The sequence below is a fragment of the Podarcis erhardii genome (assembly GCF_964252035.2).
Source record: "Podarcis erhardii genome assembly, chromosome: 16".
NCBI classification, from domain to species: domain Eukaryota; kingdom Metazoa; phylum Chordata; class Lepidosauria; order Squamata; family Lacertidae; genus Podarcis; species Podarcis erhardii.
This window is the reverse complement of record NC_138514.1, coordinates 6866402-6886248: the sequence shown is the minus strand read 5'-3', so window position 1 is coordinate 6886248 and position 19847 is coordinate 6866402. Positions and strand designations below refer to the sequence as shown.

The following is a 19847-nucleotide window of genomic DNA, read 5'->3' as shown; positions in this document are numbered from 1 at the left end:
CCATCGTTCTGTCCAGACACTGAAGTCCAGCTCCGAGGGCCTTCTGGCAGTTCCCTCATTGTGAGAAGCAAAGCTACAGGGAACCAGGCAGAGGGCCTTCTCGGTAGTGGCGCCTGCCCTGTGGAACACCCTCCCATCAGATGCCAAAGCGATAAATAACTACCTGACATTCAGAAGACATCTTAAGGCAGCCCTGTTCAGGGAAGTTTTTAATCTGTGATATTTTAGTGTATTTTTGGTTTCTATGGAAGCCGCCCAGAGTGGCTGGGGAAGCCCAGCCAGATGGGCGGGGTACAAATAATAAATTATTATTATATTATTATTATAAAAGTGGGAAATGTAAATGGTACCACCCAACTGACTGCAGGAATGGAGCCAAGTGAGCTCAGTGGCCGTGTTTTGGGAGGGAGATTACTGGAGGAGGTCATCTGCAAGATACTGGCCTGGATCCAGCCCTGTCTGTCAGCATTAACACAGCTCAGAGAAGACAAAGCAATGTGCCACCTACCCACAACTGTCAGCAGCATGTTGTCAACCAGCAGGGCAACAAACACAACCAGCAGCACTAACTTCCGGGATTCCCTCCCCTCCTTTAACCAGCTCCGCGGGGCACAATCCATTGGCAACCTTGGGGAAAGCAGCGCCATCAGCTTCAAGGTGCACTTCTTCGCCTGCTTTTCGGGGTTCTCAGTCCCCAGGTAGCTGTAAGAGGGGGGGAAATGTTGCAAAACCTCTATCCAAACGCTTGGGCTTCGTAAGACCAACCAGGAGGATAAGTTTCCAGTGCTCGAAAAGCACTTGCTGTATAACGGGTTTCCATGCTTATATTTATTCATCTTTCAATTTGGGGTGGTTTATTTGCAAATATAAGAGTCCATAAAAAGAGTGTCGGACTAAGTCGCATTGATTTCAAAGCGTAAACGCTAGGAAACCTTTTTCAGCCTGAGGACCACATTTCCTCCTAAGCTAGCTTCTGGGGTAAAAATGGGTGGAGCAATGGAAGCGAATGTTATCTTCATGCAATAGACTGGTTTCTACACACACACACACACACACACACACGTGCAGACAGACACTCTTTGCATGCAGAGAGTCCCATTCTGCATCCAGGCTAGCAAGAAGCCTTTTCAGAGGAAACCTGCCAGCCAGGCAAAAATGTCAAGGAAGGTACATAGCAGGGTCAGTGTGGGAGCATGGCCTTCAGAGAGGGATGTGTAGCCTGGGGAAAGGACCAGAAGGGCTACCTTCAAAGTTTCAAGGTGTTTATTGGCTCCAGACTCGAGACAAAGCTAAACTCTACTTTCTACTACATACAATTCTCCTGGTCTTCGAAGTAAAGATGCATATGTACAGATAGATCTGCTAACACTACCAACATGCTAGCTAACGCTGCTGTATGAAACCCACAGCTTCTTTCCCCGACTCTCACAGATTCAGAGTCAGACCATGACACACAAACAGGGCAGCCTCAGGACATGATGAAAGAGACTATTACACCCATCTCTCTACGCACAGACATATCCCCTGAACTAATGCGAGGGGAAGTGGCTCAGCAAGTCATGCGCTCAACCTCTCTGGCGTTGATATGGCAACCCAGTGCACCTGGCACCCTTGTCTCAGAGCCTCCAGACGTGGGGGATGTGCTCCTCAAGACATGAGACCAAGCACTGTGCAATTTAACCCATTGTTCACATTGCACCAACAAGGCTGCAGTCCAGGGGTAGGCAGCTCTTTTGCCACCATACGGTGGATGGGCAATTGGGACTGCGGACCAGAGGATGTGGCAGTCAGTAGCTGGTGATGGGTGGAACCTGGGGTCATTCACACATACATTCACTGGGAAGATGGGCCCAGGGAGAGAACTAAAAGGCAGAACCAAGTTTTGTGAATGTTTTCATGGGCAGAATGCACCCCCGTCCCAGTGCTTTTCCACCCAAGGGGCACTGAATTGTCTGTTGAAGTGGGGGAGGAAAATATAATCAAGGAAATGACTGTGAGGGCTGGGGAGAAAGAAAGCCCAGACAGAAAAAGAAAAAGAAAAAGAAAAAGAAAAATGGCACTCGATAGGTAGGTAGATTTTTATATATTTTTACATTAAAATGGAAAATCAAGCTTAGAACAAAATCATCACAGAATACAGGCATGAAAGCAGAGGCAGAGGAGGAGGCAGAGACATCAGTAATACATTTCAGACTTATAATAGCATAGAAATTATAACAAGTCTATAAAAGTTAAAAGACCATTAACATGGATATCATTTATTTTCCAAGGGGATGAGCTGCATTCCCAGTGAAACTTTGTTTATAAAGTTGTGCATATATTCCTATTTCATTGTATTATCCACAGTAATTTTTATTTTCAGAGTATCCTCCTTTTTTGGCTTCATCAATCAAAACAGCAGAACTTTTTAATATCCAAACACCAGCTATTTTTATCCCCTGTTCAATTTATCTGTCAAAGATACCCACCTATTGCTTCAAACTGATCACAGTCTTATGAAAGAGTTCTGGGGGGCAAAACCTCATTTCATATTTCATATTTATTTCACCTTTATTTCATATTTTAAAAAATAACAATGAGTAGATATTTATTATTGCTGCTTTGTCCTGGTAGTCTTCATTGCGACGTGGGATGCTTTCAGACTCATTTTTGGACAGTTGATATTTTGCTGTTAGGGTTCAGTTGCACACCAGGAAATTCAGGATGCAAAAGTAAAGTTGATTTGGCACTATGCACACATAAATCAGACTTTTGTAGTAAGTGACAGGAAGATGGATGGAAAAATGTGGGATAATAATTGCTTGATATGGCATCAGATAGCCTCCCCCACAAACAAATCAGAATCAATGCTCGATAAATCTCCATTATCATAAAATCTGCTCGCAGATTTTGTGCAAATAAATGCTCAATAAACAGGTTGTCTAGAAGTGACTCTGAAATCTCTTTAGCACCTAGCAGAGTCAAATGTAATTAAATCTGTACGATTCCTCCTGAACTCTATCATAAAGACTCTAATAAACTGTAGCCTCTGGGGCTTTAACATATTCTACTTTTTCCTCCCACTGCACCTTGTTCTGATTAACATCGAGTGCGAAGAAGAGTCCAGGAGAACTCACAGCCTTGCCTGATATTTCTGTGACATTTTGGCAGTCCCATTAAAGGTTGTTTCCTATTGTATCTTTTAGGTTCTTTTTCTAATGGAGCAGCGCATCTAAGCTACCTGTATCTTTAAAAAAAAATAATGAAAATGGTGTTCTGGTTTAAGGAACCATATGATTATCCAAATAGCATGTAACTTTCTAGTCATTTTATGTCAAGAGATCCTTCTCACTGAATTCAGTGGGGCTTAATCCTAGTAATCAAGCTTCAGATTACAGTCTAAATCATCTGCCTGCCTGTCTTTCCTGCTATCAAAGATAGGATTTGAAGCTCTAGTTCCCTGCATCCGTCTCCAACTTGTTGCCCAGAAGTAAGAAAGGGAGAGTCCTTTTTCTTACCATTGCCGAGCGCATCACAGTTCACTCTTCCCCATGGTGCTGATGGCGGCACAGTGCTTTGAAAGTGTCCTTCCTGGTAAATTTATTAAAGCCTTTTATCTGGGGAGGATATGAGGATCCCTTGTCCAGGAAGATGCAAATGGAAGTTCAAATATGCTCCATTCAATCTGTCAGCTGCGTTTGCGTCAGAGGCAGGGGAACAGGGTGTGGACTGGAAAAGGGCTGCAGAGATTATCTGCTGTACTGAGGCACCTGAAATCCGCAGCTCTTTTTTTTAATTATCAGGATTTATCTCTTAGACTCATGTGCTCTGTTGTCACAGCCCAAGGAAGGTGAACAATGCAGGCCCCTTCTCCATGTGATAAAAGGTTGTTGCTCACCGTCAATGGACTCCATCACTTTTCCCAATACAGGCTTCCTCCTCTAGCTCTCCCATCAGAATATTCCCAGCAAGATCACTGAACTAAAGGGAGCTGGGAGATATTCCAACCTATCCTCTTTTTTTTTTCTGAGGCACCATCCATCAGCTCAAACCCACTTCTGACAGAGAAGCCCATATACTGGAAGACGGCAATATCCAAGCAACAATGTGGCCCAGGAAAAGTGCCATTTAGGGCCAAAAAGGAGAGTCCTGAAGTCTTCAAGTCCAGCTCAACAGCACACATGGACACGTCACGTCTAAGGATGGGAGAATTGGTGTTTTTAGTTTCTCTCAGTTTCTCATTTTATTCTCTTGCTTTGTATTGTTTTAAAGTCCTCATAGAAAATCATCAGCAGTTTAGTGCAAAATTTCTCCTAATATATGCATTGCATTGTTTCAGAAAGTGAAGATTGGTGGGTTTGCCTTTAAATGCAAACAACCAAACTTCTCCCCTATCTCCAATGTGACCTCTCTCACCCATGTACTCAGGGCCAGTCCTACCATTAGGCAAAGTGATGTGATCGTCTCAGGCAGTTGATGCAAGAGGGTAGCAGCAGCCCCTGGGTGTTCCTTCTAAGCCCTTCTGGCCAGTGGCATTGGAAGGGGGTGCGGGGGGTGGTGGTGGTGCCGTCTGCCCTGGGTGTCATCAGTGAGTGGGGTGACAAAATAGCCAACCAGCTGGGAGGCGGGGACACCACTTCCCCAGTGCCAGCACTCAGCTATGAGCGCACTCTGCGCCCGCTTCCCGGCACTACCATCCTGAACTGGGACCAGCTGGCACTGGCACTGGCTTGGGGAGCTGGGGGGGGCAAAGCCTGACTCCATCCCACTGGAGATGTGGGGCAGGGGTGAACTTGGAAGCAGAACCTTCTGCAGGAAAACACAACATGCACAAACAGGTGCCCTGCAGCAGCAAGTGTCTTTCAAAACACAAGCAAAGCTACCAAGCCAGGTGACTTTCGTTTATGCCATGTCTCCATGCCAAGCAGCCTTGCAAGGCTCGGATCTGGGGAGGGGGCTGCCAGAAGGGCGCAACAGCCTCTGCTTGGAGCTGGGGTTGCTTCAGTGGTGGTGGGGGTTGGCTGCATGATGCCTTTGTTCTCTGCCACCTGCCCCGCCCCCTCCCATCCCAGGCGTGCTGTAGTCACGCTCCGCCACTGCTTCTGGCCACAGCCCTTTGTTGGAGGACAGAGTTTTGGATGGTGCACGGCCTGTCCTGTCCCACTGAAATTAATGAACAATCATTTCCATTGATTTCAATGGCACTACTCTGAGTAAAACTTAGTTGAATACCACCCATAATGCTGCTCATTACTGGTTAAGCAGCACACACAAAAAACACTCGGTTCTGGTGAAACACTGTCATTTTCCCACACTTAGATCGCAGTACCAACCGTTGATGTCACATTTTCTCCAGTGAGAAATATTACTTTCTGAGAGCTTTGAAAATGCAATATCCCCACAGTGAGAATGCAATATCCTGCAGTGTGGTGGAGAAAGAGATGTGCCCACAGTGCAAAAGATGATAGACAAATATGTATACATATTGCTTAGCGAATTAATGGTTGCCAAAGGACCTAAGACTCTACTCTTCTGAAGAAATAAACAAATAGCAACATTTATCTTGCGCAAGAATTGTCTGCGTGAACCATAACAAGGGCAGTAGCCTGTAACTGTTATCTGCCACTGCAGCCTTTATTACTCAAATATTGGATTAGATACCAATCACAACTGGATGATAAGCCTCCGGAGAACAAACAACCTACTATAATTGGAGCAGCTTCTAAAAACACTGTACTTTGAAGGCTACGTTCTATCTGCCATTGTGAAAGGCTGAGTTGGGGGGAATTAAGTAAAGCAGGTAGGATCATTTGCAAAATAGGGGTGCACTAAAAGTATTGTATTGTTTGGTAGGGTATAGAAGCTGGAATTCTCTCCTTGAGAAGCCTACATGGTGGGTGAATTAAAGAGTATTGTGGGGAGGAAAGAGGACCAAAATCACTGTTTGCATCATTAAAGTTTCTTCCTGTATGCTTTGGTGGATATGGTTACATCAATCTTGTAAGCCAATATCACTGTTACCATACAAAATTACAAAATTACACTGTGTGTTTTGTACTTATGCTGGTTTTTTATGTTGCTGCCAAAAATGGTAATAAACAAAGTGTTTTGTGGAGGGGGGAACAGGCATCCAAGGATGAAAATCTAACATGAGAGATGTCATAGCTCAAGACTTCCTGGCACACATGCCCTTTGACGTGGAAGCTCTTCTAATAAATCTATGCCGCCTTAATAACATTCACATACAGAACGTGTAGCTCAAGCTAGAATTGGGTGTGCCCTTTAGCGTCATGTGTGAAAGCACTTGCCAAAGCAGTCAGAAACTATATTGGGGTCAATAGCACATATCAGAAAAACTGTTTCTTCAAATTCGTCACCCTGTTCCCAAGCAGTGGGGGAATTTCACTCAATATTCTCCAGGGAGTATCGCATGTGAAGGGCATATCTTTAGCAAACAATATTGGGGACAAGAGCACACATTCCTACTCTCTGCTGCATGGATGGGGTATCTGTGTTGCCAGGGTCTAGAACGACGGGAGTTGTAGTCCAACAACATCAGATGAGTCACATCCCTTTTCTACTAGATAGATTCAGAACCTTTCAATGGTTGCAGTTGAAACTGGAGGAGAACAAAAAAACCAAACACATTTTTCCAAAATCTTCACCCTGTTCCCAAGCAGGTTGTTGTTGTTGTTGTTGTTGTTGTAGTAATATCATTTATATCCCACCCATCTGGGAAGCTTTTAATGTTAATAGGTTATTGTATTCTAGTGTTTTGTTGGGAGCCGCCTAGATGGGCGGGGTATAAATAAATTATTATTATTATTATTATTATTATTATTATTATTATTATTATTATTATTTGGGGGAATTGCACTCAATATTCTCCAGAGGAGACAAAGATTCTTGCATGGGAAGGGCTCCTCTTTAGCAAATGTAGTACACAGCAGAGTGGAATTCACTCTGGTCAGTGACTGAAACAAATGGATGGAGTCATTGATTGATTCAGCAGAGTGGAGCTAGCACACTGCACATGCTCAGCAGCACTGCCAAGCTCTATGATAATATATGATCTGTATATATATTCAGGTCCAGGGTTTAGGTCCCAGGCGCTCCCCGTGGAGCTCTGGCTGAAAACAGATGCCCCTTCTCCCCTCCCCTCCCGCCTCCGCTCAGCACCCTGGCCAGCTCCTTCTCCCTCCCGCTCCTTCCGGGTCCTCCCCGCCGGCTCGCGGGAGGGGCGGGGCCGGAGAAGGAGGGAGGGAGGGAGGGCAGAGCCCGGCGAGGAGCGCCTATATGAGCGCCTGCGCAGTAGCGCTGCGGGCTATTCGAGGGATGGTGAGCGGAGCCGTGTCCGAGCTCAGTGAGTAGCGGAGCCGGGAGGCAGGTGGGGAGGGGAGAAGGGAGGGGGAACCGGTGCCTTCCGGCTGTGATCTCGTAAATAGATGTGTGCACTGGTGGAATTTTTAACTGGACATTAGTATCCAATTATTATGAATAATAAGCTAAAGGTGAAGGAGCCCTGGACGGATTAAGTCCAGTTAAAGGCGACCATGGGCTGCGGCGCTCATCTCTCTTCATGCGATTCTGTTTTTTTATAAAAAGAAGATGCATTGATTTCAAGAAGGAAGGAGCGGGTTGTTGCAGAAAACTCAGCTTTCCACCCCCGCCCCCTTAAAATAAAACTTTCCCATTGTGGGTTGGGGGGGTGAGGGGCTTGAACTGCTTCCGTGTCCCTTCCCACGATTAGCAGAATAGCCGATGCAAAACAAGGGGAAGTCATAAGCATTTTCTTAATTTACAGGCGGGGAACAGGTTGCAGAATTTTAGTTACCATGCACAGATTTTTATTTTTATTTTCAAGTAAGAACCCAACCTTGACTCTTGAAGGGCAGACTAGTCAAGAAAGGCTGCCCACAAATGTACAGATTTTGTATGGTGCTGCCATTGTTCCTTTCTGGGCTTCCAGCCTTCGAAATACAGTGGTACCTCAAGTACTTAATTCGTTCGGGAGGTCCGTTCTTAACCTGAAACTGGTCTTCTCCTGAAGCACCACTTTAGCTAATGGAGCCTCCTGCTGCCGCTGCGCCGCCGGAGCACGATTTCTGTTCTTATCATGAAGCAAAGTTCTTAACTTGAGGTACTATTTCTGAGTTAGCGGAGTCTGTAACCTGAAGCGTATGTAACCCGAGGTACCACTGTAGAACCAACCATTTCTTTCTGTCCTCGGCAGGATCCAGCTGTGCAGAATCTCAGCAGCTAGCCGGCAACTGTGGCAACCCTAAGCCACCTCCCTCTCCATCCGGCTGCGCAGAGTGATGATTGGTTGGCCTTTCTTACAAAGCCCTTTCTCAACCCCCATCAAGCTGTAGAGTGTTGATTGGCAGGCCTTTGTGGCAGTCAGCAAACCACACATACCTTCTTGTGCAGAGCACTGTTTCGACTTCTTCCCAAACATCCAGTTTATTTCTCTTTAAAAAGGCACTGAACACTGGAAGTTGCCTCACTCTCCTGGTCCGTCTAGCTCAGTATTATGAGCTCTCCCGGGTTTCAGGCCAGGAATCTTTCTCAGCCCTGCCTGGAGATGCCAGTGAAGGTTGAACCTGGGACGTCCTTCAGGCAAAGCAGAGGCTATTCCACTGAGAGCCCTTCCAATGGAATGAACCTTAACTGGATAAACATACTGTATAGCTGAAGCTTGGGGTGGGCTGGGGGTAGATCAAAAGCAAGTTCAAAAGCCAGCACTTCATTCAGGGCCTGGCACGTGCTCCAAAGGAAAAGTAAAGGTTGGAGGATCAGAGAATTGGAAGGGGCCCAAAGGGCAATGTAGTCCAAACCCTCTGCAGTGCAGAGACTGCAGGGTGAAAACACACTGGCTCTCCTTTTAATGGCTGCATTCTCTGTTTTGTGTCTGCAGAGCAATTACAGTGGTGTCTCGCAAGACGAATGCCTTGCAAGACGAAAAACCCGCTAGACAAAAGGGTTTTCCGTTTTTCGAGGCGCTTCGCAAGACGAATTTCCCTATGGGCTTGCTTCACAAGACGAAAACGTCTTGTGAGTCTTGCGATTTTTTTCACTCCCCCCCCCTTTTTCTAAGCTGCTAATAGCCGCTAATAGCCGCTAATAGCGCTAAGCCGCTAAGCCGCTAATAGGGTTGTTCGCAAGACGAAAAAACACAAGACAAAGAGACTCGCGGAACAGATTCTTTTCGTCTTGCGAGGCACCACTGTATTATTCTGCTCACTAAATTATTGACTATGGCCATGAATACCCACTCTGCATACCTGCTCAATACACACACAAAACATAAATTCTGACCTTGGTTCCATGAGTTGCAGCAGTGACACAGCCCTTGCTCGCTTCCCACGTGGGATGTACCTGCACACCTTTTTACAAGTGGGCTTTTATTTTTAGGTTTTCCTTATCCACATTTACCTTTTGCCCCGCTCTTTCCAGGCACTGATCTGTGCTTTAACACACAGTGTCTGAGCATGGTTTCTGCTTTGTTCCCCCCTGAGCTTTCCCCACAAAACCCCACTCTTTAAATCTGGATCAGAGCAAATGTCAATTCAGTTTTTACTCAGATTGCTGTTTGCTTTACGATTGAGCTTTAAAGAGCAAGTTTTTGCAGAGAAAGCTCCCGAGCAAAAAAGCATGGAGCTTTAAATCACAGACCGTTCCTGGAAAGAGAGGAGGAAGGGTCATGTGTATAAGCCCTTATATTGCACAGATGGACTTCGGAAAGTAAGGAACTGAACTGTGACTGTGGAAAGAGAAATGTTTGTGTGTTAGGGTTAACTGGCTGCCAGCTAATGTAGCCAAACCAGTGCAGCAGGGCGACTGCCTTCGTACAGGGCTGCCTGCCAAACCCTACTGTCTGCTGTCCACATTCGTTTCTGACTCACCTGTCACACCCAACTTGCTGCAACTTTAAGTCTCTGTTTCTCCCAGGATAGCTTGGGGAGTGCCTGACGCTTCCTAATGTCACCATTCAAAGTTTCTGAAACTTCAGGGAGAATGCCTGAATATGGCAAACTGAAATTTTTCATCCAGAAGGCTCAGAGTCAGGTGACTGGAGGTGGGATGACGATGAGTGGTCTGAGGGAGAAGAGGGAGAAGATTGGAAGGAGGAGGGGTTGGAAGCTGAAGGGTTAAGAGGGTTTAGTAAGCAGGAAGAGAGCAGTCCAGAATCAGAGGCTGGAGAGGAGGCAGGCATGGTGAGGCAGACTGCTGAAGAAGCCAGGGAATCTCCGCTTCCTGCTGGGAGCAGCTCCACCCCCTGGAACATACAGGGAAATGAAGAGGGCAGAGCAGAGAGGGGCTGTGTGCAAGCACAGTTTGTGACTGCTTGGGAAAGACCATGGAGAGGAGGAGCCTTAGGGAGTTCTGGGAAGGCAGGGACCTCCTCGCAACTACCTTGTTGGAGCAAGACCTACTGGGAAGAGTTGCTGGGACCACTAGGCCTGTGCCGTTTCGGTTTCTCGAATAAGGAGTTAACCTCACTGACACCGTGCTTTTCTTTGTTAGCTGACCTATAATGCTTGACTCTAGCTCCCGACAGCTACTGCTTTTAAAACGGCAGCCCTAAGAACACCACCTGCCCCACGGCATGTGCTGGAGTGGTGTCAAGGTCAAATTGCAGCAGCTGCAGGTGGTGTGAAGCGGAGATGGGAACCTGCAAAGGAGTTTGTAGCCCTGACCTGACAGTTGCATACAGCTGAAGGACTAAGCAGGAGGCAGAAACAGGGAGCGGGTGAGATAGGCATCCGGAAGGCAGATGGCAGGGACTGGAAACCTGGAAGGGTAGCTTTTCGCCACAAGGGTGCCCCTAGTTTGAATGGTGAGGCCAAATTTAGCTTGCTTTGCCTGAAAGGAAGTGAGGTGGCATCTTATTCTACCCTGCTGCATTCTGACCGCAGCAGATGGCTCAGACTGAGGAAGTGCTGTGGGACCTGGGAGTAATACACAGCAGGAAGTGAAGCAGGACTGGCTATCTGGGCCACAGTGTCCCTGTCCTGCTTTCAGCTGCTATATGCAAGACTTCTGCTGCACGGATGCTGTTGGCTCGCCTACTGACAGCACCTCTGAGCATGTGCAGAGCAAAGTGGACTGTGTTTTATTACTTTAAAACTTATCACATGGGAACACGCCTTCCCCAATACATTGACAATTAATTTTAAGGAAATAGCAAGAATGCACCACTTTTCCTGGCTCTGGGAAACATGGGAGCCTATCATTTCCCAGGGTCAGATTATTTCCCCATGTAGCTCAGCATTGCTTACTCTGCCTGGCAGTGACGTTTCTCAGCAGGAAGCAAATTTCCTTTTGCATCACCAGCTTTAGACGTACCTCTTTTCTGGCAACCAGTGAATAAAGTGAACATAGAATCCTAGGCAACTGTGCAGCAGACGGGTGGGAATGTGTGCAGAAGAGTAAGATTCGGTCTCTGGTTACCCATTTGGGGGAGCAGCCTTGCATGGGCCCAGCTGCAGGCTGAAAGGGGTCAGCAGCCTTCCAACCTCCAGGATGAAAAGGCAGCCATCATGGGAGGCATCCAGTAGACACCTCTGTCTCTAGCACCAGACTAGGCGTAGCATTGACCCACATCCCCATCTAAGGAGCTGAATTGGCAACACATACATGCCTGCCACATCCATCCTCTCCCCTCTGTTTGTTCAGACCCTACAGCTCTCCTAAGTGCAACAGAAACTTGTACAGAGGTGTGTGCTAGCTTGCTGTATCCTTCCCGTCACGAGAAGCCAGCCCACCCAACCAGCCATCTTCGAGTCACAGATTTGGGTATGCCACAGGATTGGTTGCTGATCTCTGTGTTCGAACCCTACCTTTTGCTGTAGGCTTGCAGTTATTGGGCGAGTCACTTCCTCAGGGGCTTATGTGGCATCATCTCAGAACACTTGCTGTGCCACACAAAGAGGACAAGTGCCAAGGAAGTTTCTTAAACTGAAGAGAATCAGGTCTCGGACGAAGGAGTTGGCCCAGCAGCTGTGAGCTTTATAGCATGCATAGGCAAACTAAGGTCCAGGGCTGGATCTGGCCCAATCGCCTTCTAAATCCGGCCTACGGATGGTCCGGGAATCAGTGTGCTTTTACATGAGTAGAATGTGTGCTTTTATTTAAAATGCATATCTGGGTTATTTGTGAGGCATAGGAATTCGTGTGTTTTTTTTCCCTTTCAGAATATAGTCTGGCCCCCCACAAGGTCTGAGAGACAGTGGACCAGCCCCCTGCTGAAAAAGTTTGCTGACCCCTGCTTTAGAGCGCTAACTGGAAGCTGATTGGCTCCCCCTGACCTCTGCTGTGCTAGTGGCTGCAAAACACACTCTAGCCAGTGATGGTGTTGACACAGCAGAGCAGAAGAAGGGTGCTCAGCACTGCCTCTGCCCACAGCTGCTGATGTCAACACTGCTCCACCCAGTCGCATTTCTGTTGGCAAGAACATGAAAAGAGCCCTGCAGGATCAGGCCAATGGGGACCCATTTTGTCCAGCATCCGTTCTCACCTTGGAAAACCCACAAGCAGGACCTGAGCACACAGGCCTTCTCCCCTCTTGTGGTTTCCACCAGCTGGTATTCAGAAGCATTTAGTGCCTCCCAACTGTGGAGGCAGAGCTTAGCCATCATGGCTCATAGCCACCAATAGCCATGAATTTGTCTAACCTTCTTTGAAAGTCATCTAGGTTGGTGGTCATCACTGCCTCCCAATGGAAGTGAGTTCCACAGTTTAGCTCTGTGCTGCACGAAGAAAATCTGTCTTTTGTCCGTCCTGAATCTTCCCACATTCAGCTTCATTTCTCTGTCCTGGCTGTAATTTCACAAACTTCTAGCATGTCACCTTTGACTCAAGGCTGGCTTGTGATCTTGGGGGTCACTGAGCTGGTGGGGGTCACTTCTTCCAGGGTCAAAGGGTGGGATAGGAGGAAAGGTCCAGAAGCCATTGCTGCCACTTCACTGCAAACCTGCCTCCTGCTTTCTAGCTGCACACCCACACTCTTACCCCAGACTTTCTCACGTTCCCATCCAGGTAAACCCTCAATACCATCAACAAACCAGGAGTAACAGTGACCCACATTGCAGGGCCACAGCGTAACTACACCATAGAGACTGAGGGGGAGCCATCAAAACAGTGGCAGTTTGGAGGTGCAGCTTGGCTAGCGAGGACCACGCTCTGCACGCCTTGCCAGGGCGCCTGGCCGGATGGACGACACCTTGAGGATCTTTGCTTGGGCCACCACTAGCGAGCCGAAGAGGATGCAGATGCAGATGCTGGTTAAGAAGGTGGACGGGCCAATGAGCAGGAAGAAAGCATAATCTTTTACGTTCAGCCAGGGCTCCCGGCAGCGAGCAAAGGACTCGTTCCCAATGGCAGCGATGGGATGTTGGGTGAGCTGTGTGGGGCGTTTGCAAGAGACAGAGTCCACCTCTGGAAAAGGGAGAGACACGGAGACTCAGGGCAAGGCTGTGGTTATTGCAGCAGTTGGGGATGTTGGACCAGAGGATTGCTAACCAACAAGCACAAACCGGTTTAAGATCTTAAGCTGCCTGCCAAAGGAATTAACGTGGATTGCTTGGAGGTTGCTTCTGCTAGGACCTTTTAGGGAGACCAAGGCACCTGCTGTTCTAAAGTTAGCCAGAAAAGAAATCAAAACAGCAGTTCCATGTGGTGCTTGACAAGGTCCCATAACCTCCATAAAAGTTCATCAATATGTCTTCCACATGATTAATTGCCAAACCGGAGATAGTTGTGACCCCCCCCCCGGGTGTCTGGCGGGGAAGGAATCTAATTTAGAAATAAAGGTTGTATCCAATGTTAGTCCTACTCAGAGAAGACCTGCTGAAACTAATGTACAGTGGTACCTCGGGTTACATACGCTTCAGGTTACAGACTCGTCTAACCCAGAAATAGTGCTTCAGGTTAAGAACTTTGCTTCAGGATGAGAACAGAAATCGTGCTCCGGCAGCGCGGCAGCAGGAGGCCCCATTAGCTAAAGTGGTGCTTCAGGTTAAGAACAGTTTCAGGTTATGTACGGACCTCTGGAGCAAATTAAGTACTTAACCTGAGGTACCAGTGTACATGGCTAACTTAGGTTCATTTGTTTCAATGGGTCTGCTTTGAACTTTGTTGGATACAACCCTAAATGAATAAACAGATGGTTAGTCATTTCTAAAGGAGCTGATGGTGCTATAATAAAAGCTAGTTGCACCCAGCTGCCCTGCTTCACCCACCACACACCACACACCATGTATTCTTTTTGGCAAGCTGCTTGGGGAAACTGAATCCTCCCCCTAAAAAAATTGTTATGGCTCCAATTTATTTATTTGTTTTGAGAAAATGTGTTCACAGACTTGTATTGCTGGAACTTTGAAGGGCAGCGGAGATAACAGGGGAAGAGAACTGAAAATAAAAATTTCAACCACTTTGAGGTTTTCTGCAATCAAGCAGTACAGTCAACTCTTATCTTACATGGGGGTTACATTTCAGGGATAGTGCATAAAGCCAAAATTGTGTAGAGTCAAAACACGGGTGCAGCAGCTGGTGGAATTGTCAACATCTTTTTCCCCCCAGATACCCATTTTTAAAAAATGATTAAAATTTTTTTTTGGCCAAGAGCATAAAGCTAAATGTGCAGAAGTTAAATGTGCCTACGTTGTGGGTCTACTGTTTATAAATTTCATGAAATAAAACTATAAATAATGGTGATCGTTGCTGTTAAAGCCACCAGCTACAGGTGAGCTTTCCAACCCCTTCCCTGTTGAGTCCTGCTCACCTGGGACTTTCTCCACGTTGTCAGTGAGCCACTGGTAGAGGGGCTGGATGGCGCAGGTGCACCCCCAGGGGTTGTTGTGCAGCCTGAGGAAGTGCAAGGAAGGCAGGTTGCTGAAGAGGTCGGGCGAGAGTGAAACAAGCGCATTGCCCTGCAGAAACAGAGACTCGAGGTGGGGCAAGGACCTGAGCAGCTCTGGCTCCAGCGTCAAGAGCTTGTTGTTCCCCAGGTTCAGCATCCTCAGGCTCGGCACGGGGAGGAAAGTATTGGGTTGCAGGACAATCAGGTAGTTCCCACTCAGGTCCAGTTCCTGCAGCTCACTAAGGCCAGCCAGGGCCTGGGGGTGGATGACCCTGAGGATGTTGCTCCGAAGGCTCAGGTGGCGCAGGGCGCCCTGGACGACAAAAGTGCGGTTCTGGAGGGTAGCAATGCGGTTGTAGTCCAGCAGGACAGTGGTGGCATTGGCTGGAAGGTCCTCCGGTACCCAGCGCAGCTTGTGCTCCATGCAGTTGATTTCCCCAGAGGTACAGCTGCAAACAGCTGGGCAGGCAGAGCAGCTGGGGGATGGGTAGAGGAGGAGGAGGAGGAGGGTGAAAATGGCAAAGGTCTGAAGGCAACTGCAGCGGGTAAGGCTGGAGCCTGAGGGGAGGACCTGGCTTCTACCACACCAAGCCATGGAGCCTCCTCTTCATGCCCACCCTGACTCCTGGGCCAGGATTCACAGCTTGTGCCAAAAACCTCCCAACCCACCAGCCTTTCCCTGCAAAAGGAGGGCAATTCTCGGGCTCCCCTTCTTAGCAACTGCCCTTGCTCCAGCAGAGTCCTGCATGCCAGCGTTGCTTCTGCCCAGCTATTAACTTGGCTGCTCTTCTGGGTGCAGCTGATGATGGGTGGAGCTTTCGCTCTTCCTTAGCAAATATTTTAACAGGGCAGCCTCGCCTGCCAAGGGGCAAAGCCACAGCTTCCTCCTGGGCCCAGCCTGTCTCCTCCAAAAGAGCCACACCAGGCTGCCCTGGGATAGCCGGCTCCCGGCTTTGCCTGGCATCACCCCTCGGCTGCTGCTCTCAGGCTGCCCTGGCACATCATGCCAGGCAAGTTAACTGGTTTACTTATTAGTGTGCTTCACCCTGCCCTTCCTCCAAGCAGCTGCTCAGAGCAGCATTTCAGGCTTGCAGCAAGAAGCCTGTAAGGTAAGGTCAGCCTTGGAACACAAGGCATAGTTATAGCTGAGGGGATTCACACCACAAGAGATGGGTGACAGTCAGTTTGGATGGCTTCAGGAGAAGGACTAGGCATATTTGAAGAGGAGGAGGAGGAATGATGCAACAACATGCTCATGAGGCTGGAACCGGGATTCCCAAGGGCCTTGCCTACGCTTGACTCCAGCTCCTGACAGTCAGAGAGGGACTTGGCTGTCTGCTGCAGGGGACAGGACGATGGAGGAAGTGGATGAAAACTCTGACAAAGCAGCTTTTGTTCTGCCATAAGGCGGGCCAGCTACTGGCCCATTTCCAGTTACACAAGGGGTGCCCCATGGACTGCAGATGCTAACAGCCATGGGGGGGAGGGGGTGCTTCTGAATAGCCATTGCTGGAAGCCAAAGGAAAAGAGAGTTGCTCTTCCATGCAGGTCCTGTTGGTGGGTTTCCCATTGAGGCATGTGGCTGGCCAACCGGAGTGAAAAGTTGTCACAACTCCCTCCCTCTACAAATGGGGCACCCAAATTTGCCACTTTGCCCTGAGCCCATCCATCCATCCAGCCAAGCTCCCAATGGAAACCGGAACACTTGGGATGCAAGCCTCAAGAAGATAGGAGGGGACGAACCCCCCCCCCAAAACCTTTTATTGGCCCCTTCCCTCCTTCCTTCCTTCCTTCCTTCCTTCCTTCGTTCCTTCCTTCCTTCCTCCAGGATGCGGAAACAGCATCATGGGTATTTGGCATCATAGATGATTTTGGAGGAGTTTCCCCGGTCCCTTTCGTCTTCTGCGGTGAGGTTGAGGGAGTGCAGCACTTTGTACTGGACCATGGTGATGAGGGCCAGCTCTTCAGGATCTAGGCCACTCATCAGGGTCACTTCTGGGGGACAGAGGAAAAGAAAGCACACTGGGTGGCTGGTTCCGTACCTGCCGACTTCTCCATGCCCAGACCAACCCGAGGAGGGAGGAGGGTCCTGTGCTGGACCCCTTCCTGCCAGCACAAAGCTGTCAGCTGAAGAAGCATTTCAGCTACCCAAAGAAGGCTCCTAGCTAGGAGACACAGTATAGGGGAAGTACCATCTCTTCCAACAAGACTTTCAGTTTGAGACTTTTTCCAATCTGCCTCTGCACTGGAAGCATTTTAAAATGTTTTGAAAGGTTTTTGGTAATGTTTTGTTACTCGCTGCCACCCTGGCCACCTTTGGGAGGAAAGGCAGGATACTGTATATATTTATTAAACATAGAACTAAATAGGAGGGGCGTGGCAGGGGCAGGAGGTGGAGCTGCTGATACAAAGCACAATCCTAACTTTTAGGGCTGGTGCTCTGGAAAAAAGGAAGCAGCCAGCAACCAGTCAGACAAAACTAGCAAGGAAGTATCCCACGAGCCCCGTCAACAGGTAAGTGGCAAGGAGCTGTGCAGTTTAAGGAACTGGGCAGCAAGTGTATGGATCTGGTGTCACTAGACTTGTGCTCTACTAGTGGCCACAAGACACAGCCTGGCCACCTGTAGTGTCCCCCACCCACCCAAATAAGAGGTACTGGCTTCCAGAGGCCCCATAGTGCTTCACCCTCTCCACATCACCAAGCCCAAATTCAACAACACTTAACATTGCATCCATTGGGATCCTACTATAAACAACAGGCCATGGACCTCTGCTCAGCTTGCCAGCACAGCCAGTAAAGTGTACAAATACACAAAACAAATAAATGAAGAAGAATGAAGCCTGGTAAGGCCGGTTTTCAGTGGCTCAGGCAGGTTTAGCAAAATACCTCTCCACATGCAAAGAAGCCAAGGTCTGGCAAGCAGCTCTGCTTCAGTGGGGAGCTTGGGCTTTGCAATGTTTATTTTTATTCTGTTTACCTTGCAGAAAGATTGAGGTCCTGCAAAGTGGCTTGTAAGGATATGCAGGACTCAGACTATTTATGCCATGCCATGCCAAGGAATAACACACCAGGGATATTGTTTTAAGAAAGAAAGCTGTTATCCTTGGAAACCTAAGCCCAGAGACTGAGGGCCCAGAGAATGTGAAGGGTTTGCCTATGTGCTCCCAACCCAGCTCACAGGACAGGAGCTCTTTGCTTACCAGTACAGGCAGGCAGACAGAGAGAGCAATTGCTCCAGGTTGTCATTTGCTGGCAGTCCTCCACACACGTCTGCACTGGGACACCACAGACTGCAACAAGAAAGGCCCCTTAGTTATTTGTCTCAGGCAAAACCTCAGACTCACCACCTCCTCTTCCTACTCGGCAGGATGTAACTATGCAAATACCTAGGCTACCAACAGTGTAAACTGGTTTAAGTCAACTTCTCTTCCCCCCCCCCCACACCGCAAAACCCATACTCTGTGCAAAGGAAGGATGGCAGAACCAGGAAATGGCGGGGTCAGTACACATGGTAGGAGGACTGGATAGTGCCAGACTCTGGTGAAAACACCCTCCAAGGGCTAGGGAAGGGGCTGCCCCACAGCTCTGGAATGCCTTTCCCACCCCCAAGCATCTCAGCCTGTGGCTTTCCACCATTGCTGAAGTAACAGAGCCAAGCCCCAGATGTACAGGGCTGAAGGCTGGGTCAGAAAGTTCCATTCTCAACACGATCTAAGGACTGGCTAGCGTCACGCACCAGGCGCAAGAGAGTCCGCTGAAGTCATTCACTGTTAACCGAAGGAGCGAATTTGCTTCCTGAATAAGTTATCTAAGAAATGCAATTGGTGCTGCCACAAAAATGCAAGTCTATATATCCACCCACCCCACTTAGGCCTCCCTCTACCCCTGCTTCTCCATGACTCAGTGAAGACATATTGCACCCCCCCCCCATTTTGCAGGGCCCAGCATAGCATCAGGCTCACCTTCTGATGGCACCTTTCTCAAGAGGAAAAGAAAGCAGACAAGGATAGGAAGGGGCCCGGGGAGTGGGGGGGGGGGGAGAGAGAGAGAGACCCAGAATACAATCCAGGAGAAGGGGGAAGAAATTCATCACCTCCAGTGTGAGAGGGCAGATCATGTTTAACAGCACCATACTAATCGTGTCTACACAGAAATGAGTCCTGTTGAATTTAACGAAACTTACTCTCAGGTAAGTGGGGATAGGACTGCAGCTATGCCATGTCAAAAGGAAAGCATAGGAACCTGTTCCGTCAGGAAAGTAAACAGACTACAGACTACTTTGTGCCCGCTGTCCCCACCCGCCTCTGCAACAAGCAGGTTTCTGTCACTGGGGTTGCCCAGGACAGCTGGCAGGAACAGGACGTCCTGCTGGGAGCAGCTACACACAGGTATGTATGACTACACTGCTGCTAGGATGAACCACAATCCTCCAGGTTTGGTGCTCAGCAACTGAGCAGGTACTTGTGCACTCCTAAGTGGCCACAGCCTGCCAGCCATGTTATGTAACCCACTGGAATGTTGGCACAGGCCGCAAAAAAATGAGTTTCTTGAGCCACTGCTGCTCCCCAAGAGAGGCTCTGTGACAACGACTGCCGGCTCCCTCACCTTTCTCAGCCGTTGTCTGGAATCGGCCGCTGCAGTCGCAGGCAGGTCGTGGTGGGGGTGCCGAGGCCCTACGACAGGAGGGGCCACTGAAGCCCTCTGCACAGACTGAAAGGAAACAGAGCAATGAGTGCAGCAGGGCTCAGGCATGAGAGGGAAGGGCATGGTGGCCCCAGAAGCAGCTGACATCACACAGCTCTCTCCTCCAAGCAACCACGTTTCTGGGGCTTCGCGACATAACACACAGCATTAAAAGCCAGCAGGATGTTCTCATCAAACACCTGACTTGAGTGACTATTGCTGTTGTTATTTCAACTTGGCTCTCAGGCAAGCCAATGAGGGCGGAGAAAGGAGGCTGAGATGGACAGTGGCTTCGCCTTTTAGGCTGGCCCACAGACTGCA

At 48.6% G+C, this 19847-nt stretch overlaps 3 protein-coding genes and 1 long non-coding RNA gene across 5 annotated transcripts in view; 1 reads left to right on the top strand and 3 right to left on the bottom strand.

Annotated features, from left to right (window-relative positions):
- The window catches only part of SLC18A1 (solute carrier family 18 member A1), a 44337-nt gene extending 35439 nt beyond the window's left edge, over positions 1 to 8898 (bottom strand). Inside the window, exons 1-2 of one of the 2 annotated variants that reach the window (XM_081843307.1) lie at positions 8398 to 8898; positions 509 to 702 (exon numbers count right to left, since the gene is read on the bottom strand). In XM_081843307.1, coding sequence (XP_081699433.1) covers positions 509 to 647 — 139 coding nt within the window. In that variant the 5' untranslated portion in view covers positions 648 to 702; positions 8398 to 8898. Of the gene's footprint in view, positions 1 to 508; positions 703 to 3497; positions 4160 to 8397 lie in introns of those variants that run through there. The other variant, XM_081843308.1, reaches the window with a different exon arrangement.
- A 3220-nt stretch (positions 8899 to 12118) lies between these two features.
- Positions 12119 to 16486, bottom strand: LOC309331248 (leucine-rich repeat-containing protein 26-like). Its single transcript, XM_081843360.1, has 2 exons — positions 14765 to 16486; positions 12119 to 13419 (listed from the first exon to the last, which is right to left on the bottom strand). Exons 1-2 carry the CDS (start codon positions 15435 to 15437, stop codon positions 13148 to 13150), a joined length of 945 nt encoding a protein of 314 aa, XP_081699486.1. The 5' UTR covers positions 15438 to 16486; the 3' UTR covers positions 12119 to 13147.
- LOC309331308 lies at positions 13417 to 14691 on the top strand. Its single transcript, XR_014151804.1, has 2 exons — positions 13417 to 13858; positions 14084 to 14691. It is a non-coding gene; the product is annotated as an uncharacterized lncRNA (long non-coding RNA).
- A 119-nt stretch (positions 16487 to 16605) lies between the features above and the next one.
- LOC309331189 (uncharacterized protein) overlaps positions 16606 to 19847 on the bottom strand; it is a 38928-nt gene continuing 35686 nt past the window's right edge. Inside the window, exons 30-32 of the mRNA XM_081843248.1 lie at positions 19449 to 19553; positions 18044 to 18133; positions 16606 to 16837 (exon numbers count right to left, since the gene is read on the bottom strand). Coding sequence (XP_081699374.1) covers positions 16686 to 16837; positions 18044 to 18133; positions 19449 to 19553 — 347 coding nt within the window. The 3' untranslated portion in view covers positions 16606 to 16685. The remainder of the gene's footprint in view (positions 16838 to 18043; positions 18134 to 19448; positions 19554 to 19847) is intronic.

Coding starts and splice junctions, on each gene's coding strand:
- LOC309331248 (XM_081843360.1), bottom strand. CDS start 15,437: ATGGCTTGGTGTGGTAGAAGCCAGGTCCTCCCCTCAGGCTCCAGCCTT. Junction 13,420..14,764: donor CAACGTGGAGAAAGTCCCAG/GTGAGCAGGACT, acceptor TCCCTTTTCCAG/AGGTGGACTCTGTCTCTTGC.